Source organism: Mirounga angustirostris, unplaced genomic scaffold, assembly GCF_029215605.1.
Source record: "Mirounga angustirostris isolate CCGP_5_RB_7025 unplaced genomic scaffold, mMirAng1.0.hap1 SCAF_15, whole genome shotgun sequence".
Classification (NCBI taxonomy): Eukaryota; Metazoa; Chordata; class Mammalia; order Carnivora; family Phocidae; genus Mirounga; species Mirounga angustirostris.
Genome location: NW_026991723.1, coordinates 56,426,000 through 56,441,408, shown reverse-complemented (window position 1 = coordinate 56,441,408; position 15,409 = coordinate 56,426,000). Strand labels below are relative to the sequence as shown.

The 15,409-nt window shown below is 50.0% G+C and overlaps 2 protein-coding genes across 10 annotated transcripts in view; one reads left to right on the top strand and one right to left on the bottom strand.

The window, feature by feature from the left end:
* The window catches only part of SPINK4 (serine peptidase inhibitor Kazal type 4), a 69,850-nt gene extending 64,971 nt beyond the window's left edge, over positions 1–4,879 (bottom strand). The window contains exons 1-2 of one of the 7 annotated variants that reach the window (XR_010407685.1): positions 4,565–4,879; positions 783–981 (exon numbers count right to left, since the gene is read on the bottom strand). The gene's annotated coding sequence lies outside the window, so the exon portion shown is untranslated. Of the gene's footprint in view, positions 1–731; positions 982–4,564 lie in introns of all 7 variants that reach the window. The other 6 variants (XR_010407684.1, XR_010407686.1, XR_010407687.1 and 3 more) reach the window with 6 other exon arrangements.
* A 309-nt stretch (positions 4,880–5,188) lies between these two features.
* B4GALT1 (beta-1,4-galactosyltransferase 1) overlaps positions 5,189–15,409 on the top strand; it is a 49,216-nt gene continuing 38,995 nt past the window's right edge. For all 3 annotated transcript variants that reach the window (XM_045882527.3, XM_045882526.3, XM_064579370.1), the window contains exon 1: positions 5,189–5,606. In XM_045882527.3, the coding sequence (XP_045738483.2) occupies positions 5,189–5,606 (418 nt within the window). The remainder of the gene's footprint in view (positions 5,607–15,409) is intronic.

The following is a 15,409-nucleotide window of genomic DNA, read 5'->3' as shown; positions in this document are numbered from 1 at the left end:
AGCCTAATGTGGGGCTTGATCCCAGGACCCTGGGACCATGACCTAAGCCGAAGGCAGTCGCCCAACCGAGCCACCCAGGCGCCCCATATAGTTACTTCTAATCAGTCTCCCTGTATTTAACAATCTCCTCATCCCACTTGGGCTCTAACACCCTGTTCTGGGCTGCTCTAATTCACAGAAACCCCTAATACCCTAACCCCCCATGGATGCCCTCTACTCTGCTTGGGCTTTGACACGCTGCACTCTGTACCCTACTTAAGGCTGCCACCCTCCCCACTCATCACCCCATCCTCTCTTCATTTGATTGGGCTTTGACACACTGTCTATGAGGTTTAGACTCCTACCTTGCTCATCCCTACCTAATGGCTTTTGGACTGAATTGCTCAGAAAGAGGATGAAGGGAACTTGTTTCATAGTTTACAGGACTCTGAACCTGAGGAATCATCTGGACCTGATTCAGATGATGAAATTCTTGACCTGGAGCCTGAGCCTGAAGTCTTAATAGGCTCAGCCTTTGGGGGATCTGGGAGGAGATTAATATATTCTACATGTGGGGGAAATCTAAATAATTTGTTGCCACTGGGCAAACTGCAGTGGTTTAAAAAAGAGGGCTGAAGATTCTTTACTCCTCCACCCAACAAGAGGAAGACACATCTACTCCCTTTGAATCTAGACTGCCCAATAAGTTAACTAAAATACCCAAATGAGTGATGCTGAAGGCTGGGCCTTACAGGGTTTGCATCTTCTTACTTTGTCTTGAAATGCTCCTTCTTGGAACTCACCCTCCAGTTTGTGAGGCAATTCAAGCAGTCGTGTGAAAGGCCTTTATGGAGAGGTCCGAGTGGAGAAGAGCCAAGGCCCCTGACCCACGACCATTCTAAGGCAGCCTCTAGCCTGCACCAACTGCCTGCCGTGTGAGGGAAGCCATTCTGGAACTTCCAGCTGTGCCTGTGGCCATGTGAAGCAGAACTGCCAGTCAACCTACACGATTAGGAGAAAGAAACTGTTAGTTTGAAGACACTAAGTTTTGGGGTGCTATCTTATGCAGCAACAGATCCTTGAAATAACGGTCTACCACGTGCCAGGCACTATTCCATGTCCTTCTGATCTACTGAGGTGAAAGAGAAATGTAAACTGACAGGTGCAAATAAGGGCGCAGAGGAAATGCCGCTAACCAGCTGAAGGTAGCCCACAGGGAGAAGCAGGAGCTGGGTGGCTCTGGGCAGATCAGCACTGAACAGGCAAACTACAAAACCCAGATTCCAGTTTTTTGGCCAGTCAGCCCTGCAACTTCCTCTCCAGGTATCTCCTCTGATGTGGATTAGTTTCCACCTGACAAAGTGGAAAGGGGGAAGAGGTGGCAAAGGTTGCCTTGGGTCTGTCTCTGTTTCTAAGACCAGTTCCTGTTTGGACAGCTGGACAATATTGTTCTGAACGTTTCTGACCTTCTGGACCTTCTGAAGCAAAAAATTTACGGATTGTAGGCACCTCTAGATGGTGGTGGGGGTGCTGATAAGGCTGGTGGGAACCTCACTGGCTCTGCATGGTCCCAAGGAATCAACAGCAAGTGTTTCTTTTCCTTGCTTCCTGGCCACAAAGAGGGTCCTGGGATAAGTCTGTGACCCCTAACCTCCCTACACTCCATCCTGTCTCTGGGCCATTACATGGATACGTGGAAGACGTATCTCCATCTCTACCTCCTCTCAGTTTTCAGTTGGGGAATTATTTAGACCCACCCTCACTCATTGGACAGGCATTTTCTTCTAGGCATAGGCTGTTGAGGTCAGCTTCACCTTGACCAATTCCCTGGTGAACAACTCTTAACTTATGTGTTTAAAATAACTTAGCGGGATGGGGTGCCTGGGTGGCTCAGTCCATTGAGCATCCAACTCTTGACTTTAGCTCAGGTCATGATCTTAGGATCATGGTCTCAGGGTTGTGAGATCGAGCCCCATGTCAGGCTCTGTGCTGGGCATGGAGCCTGCTTAAGATTATCCCTCTCTCCCTCTGCTCCACAACCCCCCCCCCCATGCACTCTCTCTCTAAAATAAATAAATAAATAATAAAGTTAAAATAACTTAGCGGGGTGCCTGGGTAGCTCATTCGGTTAAGCATCTTACTCTTGATTTGGCTCAGGTCACGATCTCTGGGTCGTGAGATCGAGCCCTGTGTCACGCTCTGTGCTGGGTGTGGAGCCTACTTAAGGTTCTCTCTCTCCCTCTCCCTCTGCCCTCCTTTCCCTGTGTGCACGCGCTTTCTCTCTTAAAATAAGAGAAAATAAAATAAAGTAAAATAACTTAGCAATAGTTCTTCCCTTCTCCCCTTCCCACATAATCAAGATGATCGTAAGCATTCATTTAACAGGTATTTTAACAAATATTTACTCAGTGTCCACTATGTACTAGCTCAGTTCCAGGAGCTGAGGATATAGTAGTGAAGAGAGAAAGTTCCTGCACTCATGGAGCTGATCGTCTAGTGAGGGACACAGACAACAATAAATATAGTGTTGGGTAGTGATACATGCTCTGAAAAAAATCAAGCAGGTTAAGTAGATTTGGGTGGGGGGACTATTCTACATAGGATAGTCTGAGAAGACCTCTCTCTTAAGGTGACATTTGGGAGATGTGAATTAAATAAGGGTGATGAGTATTTCAGACTAAGTGAATAGCAAGTACAAAGGCCCTGAGGCAGGAAGAAATAAGCAAATTCCAGAGAATAGGAATTAGGTTAGTGTGGCTAAAGCAGGGAGAACATGGTAGAGAGTGACAGATGTGGGTGGGGAAGAGAGATAGGAACCAATTAGATAGGGCTCCTACACATTTGGATTTTGTTTTGAATAAAACGGCACGATCTGATTTATGCTTACAAAGATCTTCCTAGATGCTGTTTGGAGAACAGACTGGGGAGGGGACAGGGAGGAGGTGAAAGCAGAGTGACCAATTAGGAAGCTACCATTATAACCCAGGCCAAGATGATGGTAGCTTGGTCCAAGACAGTTATAGCAGAATTAGTAAGTGGTTAATTCTGATGATTTAAATGTAGCACTGACAAGGCTTGCTGAGGGACTGGAAATGGCATTTTAGCATAAGACAGGCACATCAAGGACACCTTTTAGGCTTTGGCTTGGCTTGAGGAACTGGCTGAACAGTGGTGCCATTCTCTGAGGTAGGTTAAGAATGAGAGTGGGGTATAGTATAGGGAGTAGGTTGTCGGGGGGTGGGGGGGTGGGGTGGGCAGGATGTATTGAGTTTGAGATGCCGGTAAGATAGGCACTTGAAAATAAGTCTGAAGATCTAGGCTAGAGATAGAAATTCTGCAATCATCAGCAAACAGATTATTATAAATTACTTCTAGGGAGTGTGTAGACAGAAAAGAACATCATGTGCTATGTTCTGAGGCCTTGGAAAACTGCAGAAGACAGAAATTTTGTATCATTTATATACAGATATTATACATCACTCCTAGGGAGTCTGAACGGACAGAAAAGAGCATCATGGACTATGACCTGGGGCCTTCAACAACTGGAGAAGAGAAGGAGAAGCCCACAAGGAAGACAGAGGAGTGACTAGTGAAGTGAGGAAGATCAGGAAAGCCTGGTGTCCAGGGCCAAGTGAGGAAAGTATTCTATATGATCACAGCCAAGAGTCAACTCCTGAGCCTCAGTTTTCTCATCTGCGAAATGGAGATAGTAACAAGAACCTACATGAAAGTGTTGTTAGGATTGAGACGATGCATATAAAGCAATTAGGCTTGTGCTTGACTGGCATATAGTAAACTCCCAAGCTATGCTAGTTATTGCTATCATTCCCTCCACTTCAGTTGGCTGCCAGAGCCCTCAGCTTCTCCATCCACATTAATAACAGCACTTCCGTGAGTCCTTCTCAGGGGTGAGGTGTCCCTGCTCACTAAGCATCAGGAGTGCCTGAAGAGTGGCCTCTGGGTAAAATTTGAACAGAGCAACTTCAGTGCCTAAGCCTCCCACCCAGACGTGCAAATCAACAGGGGCAAATATGTGGTAAATAAAGGTTTTGGAGCCAGAATTCTACCTCTGTCTCTCACTAGCTGTGGGATCTTAGGTAAGCTTCTTAACCTTCCTGAGCCTTGAACTCTTTTATCTGGGAGATAGGGACAATTCCTACTTCCTGGGATTGTGTCTGAGCTCACGTAAACTGTAAACAAAGCTGGCTGCTCTCCTGCAGGCCAGCAAGGGAGTTACTGAGGCTCTTTGCCACCCTCTCACTCAAAGCACGTATCCTCGAGGGGCGGGATGCACTAGAAGAGGCACCCACACACCCAAAACCGAGCTGGGTGGGTGCTCCAGACTGGGCTGCCTGCCGTAGGCTGAGCCAGACAAGCGGAGACTCGTGCCCTTTCCCGCGGCGAGAGGGTGAGCGGCGCCTCCCTGCTGGGCCCCCGCATTGGTAGAGGAGTCTAGCCCCGCCAAGGTAGGGGTATCGAAGGTCCCAAAGAATCCCTCCGCGGCTGTCCCACCTCCCTCCCGGTGTTGAAGCCCGCTTCCTGGACAACCTTTCCCCATCCCTCTTCCGCACCCAATCAGGCCTACCGAGGCGCCCTGGCTGGAGCGCCGTCGCGGCCCCCAACCCCTCAAGTCAACGACCAGCCGGCTCTCTGCGCCGCCGCGCTGTAGGCCCAGGCCCGTACCCCAGCCCTTCAGCACCGCAGGAAGCGGCGGCGCCTCTCGAGGGCAGCCAGGAGGAGGAGGAAGAGGAAGCGGAGGAGGCGCGGCTCGGTAGCGACCGAAGCCACACGACGAGGGCTCGGGAGGAGGGCGGTGTGGGAACCCGAGCGCGCGGCGCGGCGCCCCGGGGAGGCCAGCCGCCCTCGGGACGGCTCCGCCCCCTGCAGCCCCCTCCCGAGGCCCCGCCCGCGCGTCGCGGCTCCGCCCCAGAGGCCCCGCCCTCCCGCTCGAGTCCCGAAAACCCCGCTCCAACCGGCGGCCCCGCGCCCGCCCCCACCCGCGCCTCGGGCGCACTTCTGGTCGCTGGGCGGTCCCGCTGGCCGGAGTCTCCGAGTTCCGCCGCCTGCCAGCCGGGGCAGCGCTCCCTCTTCGCTTCCCCTGCGGCCCCTCCCCCAAGCGCCGCGGTCGGGCAGCGCCTGGCCGGCGGCCCGCGGGCGGGCCGCCCCTCCCCGCTGTAGCCCACCCGCCTCTTAAAGCGGCGGCGGGAAGATGAGGTTTCGGGAGCCGCTCCTGGGCGGCAGCGCCGCGATGCCGGGCGCGTCCCTGCAGCGGGCCTGCCGCCTGCTCGTAGCCGTCTGCGCGCTGCATCTTGGCGTCACCCTCGTCTACTACCTGGCGGGCCGCGACTTGAGCCGCCTGCCTCAGCTGGTCGGAGTCCCAACACCGCTGCAGGGCGGCTCGAACGGCGCCGCCGCGATCGAGCAGCCCTCCGGGGAGCTCCGACCCCGAGGGGCCCCGCCGCTGCCGCCTTTGGACGCTTCCTCCGAGCTGCGCTCGGGTAGCGACTCCAGCCCAGAGGCAGACTCTCACTCCGGCCCCGGCTCCGCGAGCAACTTGACTTCGGCCCCGGTGCCCTCCACCACAGCGCTGTCGCTGCTCGCATGCCCTGAGGAGTCTCCACTGCTCGGTAAGGACTCGGGGACTTTCCCGAATTTCCTCGGCGGGGTCCCCTGGACGTTCGCCCGTGCCCTCTTCCAGGATATCCAGCCTCCCGGTTCCGGATCACCGTCCCTAATCCCAGACAGAGGTTCCGGGCTGGATGGCGTGAGAGGGTGGGAGGCGAGTCCTTTTGGATTCACGTTGAAGACTGGGGTGGGGGTGGTACAAGGAAGCCGCGGGCCCCTCTGGCCCCAGGGCCCCAGAACCGGAGAAGGCCTTGTAGACTTCCCTGCTCTGGCTCACGCCTCAAGAAGTTTTGGAGTTTGAGTTTGTTTAGGGCTTGGAGCTGCCTTCGCCTCGCTCACTCTGGTAGGGACCAAGAGGCAGCTCAGAGTAACCCACTCCAGTCTGGGAAACTGATGATGAGGCCTCCAGTGAGGAAGGAAATTGACCTCCCAGTTCACATCCAGTTCACTATCTTGTCTTTCCCTAGAACCACTCTCTCCTGAGTGGGTTAACTTTTCGCGAGCTTTTGGGCGAGTGACTTGTTAACTTCTGGTTTTTCATCAGTTAAATGGGGAAGATAAATGGTACCTAAGTCAGGGTTGTTTTGGAAGATTAGGTGAAACAGTGTAAACAAGTATTTACATTAATGAAGGTAAGCCCTTAATAAATTGTTACTATTGTGTCAAGTTCCTCTTCTGTGTAGATCGCTGCCCTGGGGCCTTCCTACCCTGCTTCGTGCACCTGTAGGTTCCCCGAAACCTATGTGAGCAGAGCCCTCCCAAGGACTGAGGGTGTTTGTAGGAGTACAATGTGTGTACCACAGGGGCTGGAGGGCTAAACTGTAACCAGTCCACACCCAGTTGTTCCTTCCAGGGAGAAGCTTGGAGTCTCAGGTGTCTTGCCCAGGTGATCGGAAGGGTGGCCACCAGCCTGCTGGGAGCTTGAGAGGGTGGGTTTGCGTTCCTCCTGTCCGGAGGAGGCTGGACGGTTCCCTGTGGGCAGAACGTTTCCTTGACCTGTGATCTCCACAGGCAGTCAGGCCCAGGCGGCCACAGGTTGTTCCCAAGATTATCATACTGATGGCTGCTCATTTTTTAATGCCAGAGTTTAGAGATTGTTGTTCTAAGTGAGGGGCCCTGGCAGGAGGGCAGGCATCCTGCCAGTAGGAACTCTGTCACCTTCCCGCAAAACCCTGGCAGAGCAGGCCTTCTACATGCTCTTGCTCAATTTCTCCAATAATTACTTCAGTATTTTCATATCAAGTTTAGGAGGAAGCTCTTGGAATTGGTCAGACATGAATTGTGGAAATAAGGGGACTTTTTTTTTAAAGCAGAAAATTGAATCCCTTTGGACTTGGTGGTTAGTCTGAGAAGCAGACTAGTCTTATAAAATAAAGTTGAATATTTGCCCTGCTGTTAAGTGTCTGGCCTCAAGCATCTTACAGAGTTTTTCACAGTCTGTGTCTTGTATGTAAAATGGGGTTGTTGGTGTTTAACTCGGTTATTTTTAGGGCTAAGTGAGATTGCGTACATTAAGTACATGGCAAATAGGACTTGGGACTTGAGTTCCATTTTCTCAGACTCCTGTGGAGGTGGCTCTGAACAGCAGAGAGAAAGGGGGAAGAGAGAGATAAGTCCCCAGAACCCAGAGAGGCCAGTTTTCATCTTTTTGTTTTTAATTGTTGCCTAGATGTTTATGCAGAAAAAAGAGAAATTAGCAAATTAAAGTGCCCCAAAGTTCATTAGATTGGTATTTGAGGTATAAGGTCTTCTCAGTGAAGTTCGAGGGCCCATGGTGCTTTGTTTTTGTTTTGCAACGGTGTTCCTAATGCTTGGTGACCGGTTACTAGTATTTCTGAGCTGAATTTTGAATTGGCAGCGTGAAGGCACTTCCTGAGAGATAACATTTGGAGGGTGAGGAGAGGCCCTGGGTCTTCTCTAGCTTGGCCCCCTTAGTGTGACACGCATGGAACCATGATGTTTGGGCTGCTGCTGTGGAGGTCCCACAAAGTGAAGGTGGCAGGTTTTTCTTCATTTTAATTGAGCCCTTAGGTTTGAGTGGTTGGGTCAGCTCTCTGAATGGGGGCTCCTGGCTGAGAGGGGGTCTCGAGGAGGCTGAAAGTCTCTCTAGGAGTGTGTGGGTTGGGGGGAATTGAGCCCATCTGTTCATCTGAGCAGGTGTCAATCAAAGCCCCTGCGGGGTGGTTTTGAGGTTGATGGGAGAAAGCATCCGTGGGGTTTAGAACTGTGGCCTTTTCACTACTTGCAGTTCCTTTCCTTGACTTGGCTCTACTTTCTGGTGTCCAGGGGTCTGGGCCAGACACTGTGATAAGCTCCTGTTTGGTACGTGGAGGGCAATGGGCATGCCCTTCCCTGGAGGAGCCAGACACCAGACCAGGCTGTTGATGGTGTCTGTTTGATCTCTCATGGGTTGTCAGAGCCTTGGATAGACTTCAGAAAGACTTGGGCTTGAATCCTGCCTCTGTCTAGTCTTTGTGACATAAGGCAAGTTGCAGTGTGTTGAGCCATTCATTGTAGGCCCTGCCTCAGGATCCCCCTGTGGGCTAGTGGGAGGCCTTCAGGAGTAGGGACTGCAGTGGGGGAGGTGGGCCTTTCCTGAGTATTCCTCCAAGTTCCCGGGGGAGTTCTCCCAGAAAGTTCAGGCCTGCAGGCACTGTCCTCTTGGCCCTCAGGTTGTGTAGCATCTGGTCCACGTAACGTGGTCACAAGGCCCCCTTTCCTGGCTGCCTGGGTGTTCGACCTGGGAGGAGCAGCGGTCTTGCATTTTCTTTTCCTGGAATGTTCGTCTCTGCTCAGATTTGGTGGCAACTCAGCGTGACTTGACTGGTGCTGGCCTTGGCACTGCCAGCCCAGAGAGGGGCTAGGTAGAAGGTGGGCAGGACCTTAGGTTGGACTGGTTAGGGGAGGCAGGACTGACCTGGGGGCTCAACTGGGGCCTGGTACAGCTGCTACAGTCCGCTCAAGGGTGTATGGGGTGTGGGGGGTGAGTATAGGACTGCTTAAACCCAGAGGCTTCCTTTGCCCATCTATGCTTTGAAGAGATCCTCTTCATTTGTTCAAACGACTCTAATCTAGAGGTGGGCACCAGAGAGCCATGGGCACCTGGACCAGCAAACAGCCACCATAGGTAGCCAGGGTCCTGGGAGAGCACTTGTCCATGAGTCAACTTCCCCAGCTTTTGTGGGGGCTGTTAACCAAGCTTCTGTAGTGGTTTGTGCCCTTGGGAAGACAAAGCACTATCTGCGTCCCTGCTGGCTCTCAGCTCTCAGGTGTTTTTCCACCAGCATGCTATTCCCCTCTCCCCCCTTCTCATGTATTCACACATGTGGACACAAGCAGGCTGCCCAGGACAAAATGTACTTTGAGGACATCTGTCCCAGCCCTCAGCTTGGGGAAGGGCTCTCTCTCCCCTTTGAGTCTTGGAGCCTCATCACTTTCTGGCTTGGGGTAGAGCCTCATCCTCAGAGTTGGGGAAGGCACGAGGAGCCTCCCCTTGTCCAGGTCTTTAACTTTGGGAGATTATGTAGCTAGTACTTTAAACTAGTTTGTCCTGTTGTTTTTCCTTGGGAAAGTGGTTTATTGGCAAATACAAAGATACACCTCCTTGTCTAACAGTCTGAGATTGAGAAATACCCTCTATGACTGTTGGGCTTGCTTCCTTCCACTCAGCCTGATTGTGGCAGGAGTGATTCCTACCTGTTGCAGTCTGTCCCAGACTCAGCAAGCATGGAAGCCTCCACCTTATGGACCAGGTGGACACTCCCTGGGGCATGGGGAGCAGAGAGTCAAATGTGGGATTGGATTCAAACTGCAGCATCTTGGACCCATAGCATCCCAGGATGGGACTGTCTAGTTCCCTGGCCTCATCCCTCATTGTGCTGGGGCTGGAACTTGGGTATCCTGCTTCCCAGCCCAGTGTTCTTCCTTGAGGTTATTGCCCAGTAGACACCTAGTGCAGAGGCTCAGAGCAGGCTAATATGACCTAGAGTTTGAGAGGATCCTTGCTAGGTATGTCTGTCTGTCCACCTGAAAGCTGGCCTGGACATCCTTGATGGCTAAGACATCTGGTAACTTCATTCATTTAGTTCCCACGATGCACCTGTCCTGTGCTGGGTACTAGAGCTGCAAAGAGGAAGATGACACAATGCCTCTTCTTTAAGAACAGTCCAGTCAGAGGAGGCATAATTAAACTGTGCTGATGTCATTTAGGGAAACTAAAATGTGTGTGTGTTTAGTCTCTCCCTCTCCTATCCATCCCACCTTTTCTTCCTTTCTTCCTCTTATTCAGAAAACTAGAGTTGATATCAAAGTTCTTCAGTCCTGGTTTTGGTTGTTCCTGTAATTTCTGAAGCCTCAAATTAACTCTGTTGAGTAATCTGTACCTTGCTGCTTTATAATGACTGTTATGAGACATCAGCAGCCATATGGTCTTTGGGTAGCAGCAGGGTAGGGATTTCCAGGCTGGGACTAGACTAATTTATGGGTTGGGAACGACAGGACAGTTAATGCTCAGGCAGTCCCTGCCTTTCTGTGGATTTCACCCAGGGAATCTTCTGGGCTTTGGGGGCAGGTGTGGGAGGCACATCCTCTTTGGGCTTAACTGGGCTCTGGGTGTGTATGAAAGTGGCCCAGTCTCCCTCTCTTGCTGTCTCTCTCTGTCAAATAAATAAATAAAATCTTAAAAAAAAGAAAGAAAGAAAGCGGCCCAGTCGTCCTGTGGCCAAGTTAAACCTAGTGATTTCTTCCTTGCTTGCATACCCAGTGCCTCCAATGCCATCTTCACTATTCAGTGTTCCCTGCCTGCTCCTGACAAGAAGCAGAGACTGGAATTCTGCTTGTAATAATATCCACCTGGAAATTCCAGTTATTCTTATCTGGTTAAGTGGCAATCCATTTGTCCTAAAACAGATGGATTGCCCTTGCAGCTTAAATCCTGTGGGTCCTGGCACTGTGGCCATTTTACACTTGGCTCTGGCAACGCCCAGGGTGGTCCAGGCAATGAGGTCACTGTAAAGGCCAGCGAGCCAGACCCTAACTCCTGGGGGAGTTCACCAGGCATGGGATTGTGAGTGTTCCTAGGAGCTGGACTGTGGCTGTGATTGTAAAGGCCCCAGTTGTGGGGGGTCTCTACGCCGGTCACCAGTTTGGGGAGAGATTGCAGATCCTGTTGTAAAGGTCAAAACGTCCAGGTTCGAAGGTCATGGTGGCTTAAGGTCAGGGGATAGGGTCCGGTTGGGAGCTGGTTCTGAGTGGACGTGGCCTAAAGGGATTCGTCCTTAGAAGGCAGAAGGGCTGAGTCACACACTCAGTGTTTCAGGTTCCACTTTCCAGCCTGGCCTCAGCCCCCCCCTTCCCTACACAAATGAAGGCCAGGAGATATATAATTGGCCGTTGCTGAATTCTTTGGCAGTGAATTTAATGTCTGGTCTGGGTGTGTTGTGTAGCTGCTTCCCTTTCCCCTGCCACCCCTCCGAAGCCCCTCACGAAGCCCAGAGAGAGGGAAGGAGTAGCTTCCATGGAATGCTGCAGGCTAGGGCTGTGGGTCTTTGCTTTTTCCTGTATTTTTTTTGTAAAAAGTAATGCAGGCTTATTGAAAATAACTTAAAAAGGTAAAAAAGGTAGAAAGGCACGCCTGTATTCCTTTCACCTAGAGGAAACATGTTGGCCTATCTCCTGCTAATCTTTTTCTTGTACATATTTAAGAATATAGATGAACAGATAGATTGGTATAGATAGACATAGATAACCTGCTATCCAGCATTTGTCACTTAAGATTCTTTCTCACGAGCTTGGTCCTACACTTTTAAAAACCCCAAAAGCTGTGTCATTCTGTCAGCTGAATATGCTATAACTTTATTTTTTCAGTTGTTGTTGAACACACACACACACACACACACGTAGTTTTTGTTTTTTCTTAGTGGCCCTCTGAGGCTTGTACATAAAGCATTGCACTTTCTGGATTGTTTCTCGAGTAGAGTTTTCTAAAAAGGGAAAAAAAGGGTGAATGCTTTTTGAGAAGAGCTAGGTTTTAAAACCAGTCTTAGAAAAAGATAGACCCATTCAAAATTACAGGTTTACTTAGTGCTGGCAGAGGAGTATCATTTATTGCTGAATGAAGGATGTGTCTAGAATTCTGATTAAAAAGGAAACTAGGTGCAGGAAGTGCCTGGGGCAGGGGCAGAGGGCCAAGCTGTAGGATGGACACTTGGGATCAGACTGAGCAGAGATCTGTTGTTAACAGAAGCAGTGGGGGTGATGCCCTAGGAGTCTGCTTTCTCAGTAACTTCTCCATTTGTCTCCTTAGCTGCCAAGTCCCTGGGCTAGGCTTGTGTGGACTGTGGCCCTGGGGCCGTGGTGCTGGGGAGACACCAGCTAGCTAAGCTGGTGCAGTTGACATGACTGTTTCCACAGAGCCGCCCGGGAACACGCTAGCAAATCGGACTATGAAACCAATAGCACAGTGAGATCTGGGGAGGGGCCCTGAAGTGAGACCCTATAGGTTTCCAGGAATTGCTTTTGAGAGAAGCCTCAGAGAGCATTAGAGCCCAGCGCTCAGTCGGGACTGGTTCAGGTGGTCTGAGCAATCTAGTCTCAGGCCATTAGGCTAGGCTCTTCCCAAGATGTCATTGCACTTGGAAATTATTCCACTTTGATTGCCCTCACCGGATCTACATTCTCCCTTTCTGAGGGACACTTGGGCTTTGGGACTCTGCCAGGGGTCATTTGGCACAGAGTCTGGGGATCCATGGGGAGGCTGTGCTGAGGGAAGTGGCGGGGTCATGTCAGACCAGCATGACCAGTATGGTATGAGGTCAGGTTCCTTCCTGTCCCACCTCATGGGTCTGGAGGTCATGGGGAGGGGCCCTGGCAGGGGGTTCACTAATTGCCTGACCCCATGACCGTGTGCATTTAAAAAATGCCTTTAAAAGTTTCCTTAAGGGGCCCCTGGGTGGCTCAGTTGTTAAGCATCTGCTTTTGGCTCAGGTCATGATCCCAGGGTCCTGGGATCGAGCCCCACATTGGGTTCCCTGCTCGGCCGGAGGCCTGCTTCTCCCTCTCCTGCTCCCCCTGCTTATGTTCCCTCTCTTGCTGCCTCTCTCTCTGTCAAATAAGTAAATAAAATCTTAAAAAAAAAAAATTTCCTTAAAAGTTTCTTCCTGTTTTGCATAATGTCCTTTTGCCTTTGACATCCTGAAAGTGCAGAGCTGTCGTTAGTGTCTCAGGCCACCCTGCCGCCACCAGCTTGAAAAAACAGAATAGGACTCCAAGCTAAGGGTGGGTCTAGGGAAAATGGTATTTGCATCATAGCAGCTTGGTGACTTGGCGCTGAGGTGTTAGGTAGCTCCTGGCATTCAGATGAGTATAAAGGCAGCCTGGGCATGGCTGCTGCCTGGCTGAGAATGGGTAGACCTGAGTCTTCACCCCAAGTCAGGAGGAGCCCTAAGGAAGTGGGTGAATGAAGACTGATTTGCTCACTCAGCAAGCTTTTGTTGGTAACCACAGTATCTGAAGCATGGGAGATAGACATGAACAAGGGCTCAGCAGTGGACAGACCCTGGCAATATGGTGTAGTCAGAAAGGGGAAGTGTGGGTGTCCCCAGGGCACTAGGAAGGTGCAGAGAACCAGATGGGTGATCTGGGCTAGGTCCAGACTCAAAATGAAGGGCCTCTCTTCCAACACTGATTCTAGCATCTCTGTGTTTCTCAGTGTGTCTGAACAGTCTCTCTGATTGGGAAGGGCAGGGGTCTACTGCTGAACGCAGCCTGTAATTTCCTCTGGTTGCTGTCACATGGGAAGAAGGCCATGGCTGCTGTCCCAGCTGCTGCATGCAGTCACCAGCTGGGCGGGAGAGGACAGGAAGTGGGAGGCAGAGTGAAAGGAAGATAATGGAAGAGAGAAGGTGGTGCAGAAGGGGCCGTGCTGGACAGGGGAAAGCTGAAGATAGCTAGACTGAGGGCCTGAAGGAGAGAAGGCGAAGGGAGAGGGAGGTACAGAACCAGGGGGTTTGTGGTCTGCAGGGGGTAGGGGCAAGCCTCAAAGGCCACTGGTGTGAGAATTCCGTGTTCTGGTCCTTCTCCTAACTCATTCCATCATTTTGGGCAAGTCCCAACTCTGTTGGTCCCTCTTTCCCTCTCTGAAGTTTGAGTGGGTTGGACCTGTTGGTCTTTAGTGCTCTTCCTTCTCTTCCTCCCGATGTCTGGATTGGTATGGGGGAAATCCTGGTCATATCTGCAGCATGAAAGGGCTCTGAAATTCCCTGTGAAGCACACTACCCACTGGCTAGCTGTGTGATATGGGAGAGATGTTTTCCTTTCAGTGCCTCAGTGCTCTCACCTGTAAAATGGGGATAACAATAGTGTCTACCTCATAGATGTTGTAAGATTTAGGTAGTAGGCATAAAAAGGCCTAAAACAGTGCCTAACACTGAATAAGCTCTGAATATATGTTATCTATTATTGGTAGCACTGATAGTTCTTATTTGTGAAGATTTTGGTGTTTGCTTGTAGGATTTCTTCCTTTTTTCTCTTTTTTAGTTGAAAATACATCACCACATTAAATATTTTAAAAAATACAATTCTGCTGTTTACCATTGTAATGAAACATATGCCTACCACTGTAACAAAACTTGACGAGACTTTCTAAATACATACATACTTTACTCTGTTGTAATTGTAGTGTGAAACTATTTTGCATTCTGTTCATTTCATTCAACGCTATCTTAAACTGGTATGTTATTCATAATTATCCTAATTATCTTTTCAAGCTGCTATCTAAAATCCTTATGCAGGAGTGCCTGGGTGACTCAGTTGGTTAAGCATCCAGTCGGATTTTGGCTCAGGTCATGATCTCAGGGTGATGAGATCAAGCCCCATGTAGGGCTCCCCGCTTACCAGGGAGTCTGCTTGAGATTCTTTCTCTCCTTCTCCTACTGCCCCTCTTCCCTCAAATAAATAAATAGATATATAAATCTTTAAAAATATTAAATCCTTACCGATATTTCCTTAGCATTCAGTGTTCCAGGTTTCTCCATCATGGTCATTGTTTTTTGTTTGTTTGTTTGTTTTGTTTTGTTTTAAAATCATAGATAATCTTGAACATTTTCTCTTATGTTTTGCTTTTTGCTTCAGTTGAATTATTTCCTTGGGATAAATTTCTAGAGAGGAATTAGGCTAAGGGAGATAGTCACCTTTATGACATTGGTTCACATTGCCACTTTGCTTTCCAGGAGGGTTGGAATAATCCATAGGCCCTAAACTGTAAATTCCTGGCCTAGAGATATTGGCTTTTAAACAATGTGGATACCTAGGGGAAGTCAGATCCATCTGGAGTCTCACATTGACACTCCCAGCTTGTGTGTATGTGTGTGCGTTAAGTTCCTTGTATAAGGCACTGCACCGAACTTGGACTTGAGGTTCTTCCTGTACGCCATTGTGTCTGGGAGTTCCTGCTGAGGTGTATCCACCAAGGAGTCTTACTGGTGGCTCTTTCAATACTTCCTGTACCTTTGCCAAAGAGTTGATTTACACAAGGTAAGAAACTTTCCTCCTTTTATTTGTGGAGCCAAAGCTGTAGAATGGGGGCAGACCCTGGCTTTATAAGCCTGGCTTCAAAATGGTGTTGGTCCTAACATAATATAAAAACAAACAAACAAAATAAAACAAAACAAACACAAAAAGCAAAATGGTGTTAGTCTAAAACTTTGTGGGTTGATGTCTGGAAGTACCACATGCAGCCATCCACAGAAACTGTGTTCGGTTCTGACGGGCTAGCCTGGGCACGTGACCACCTAACCCATGTGGATCA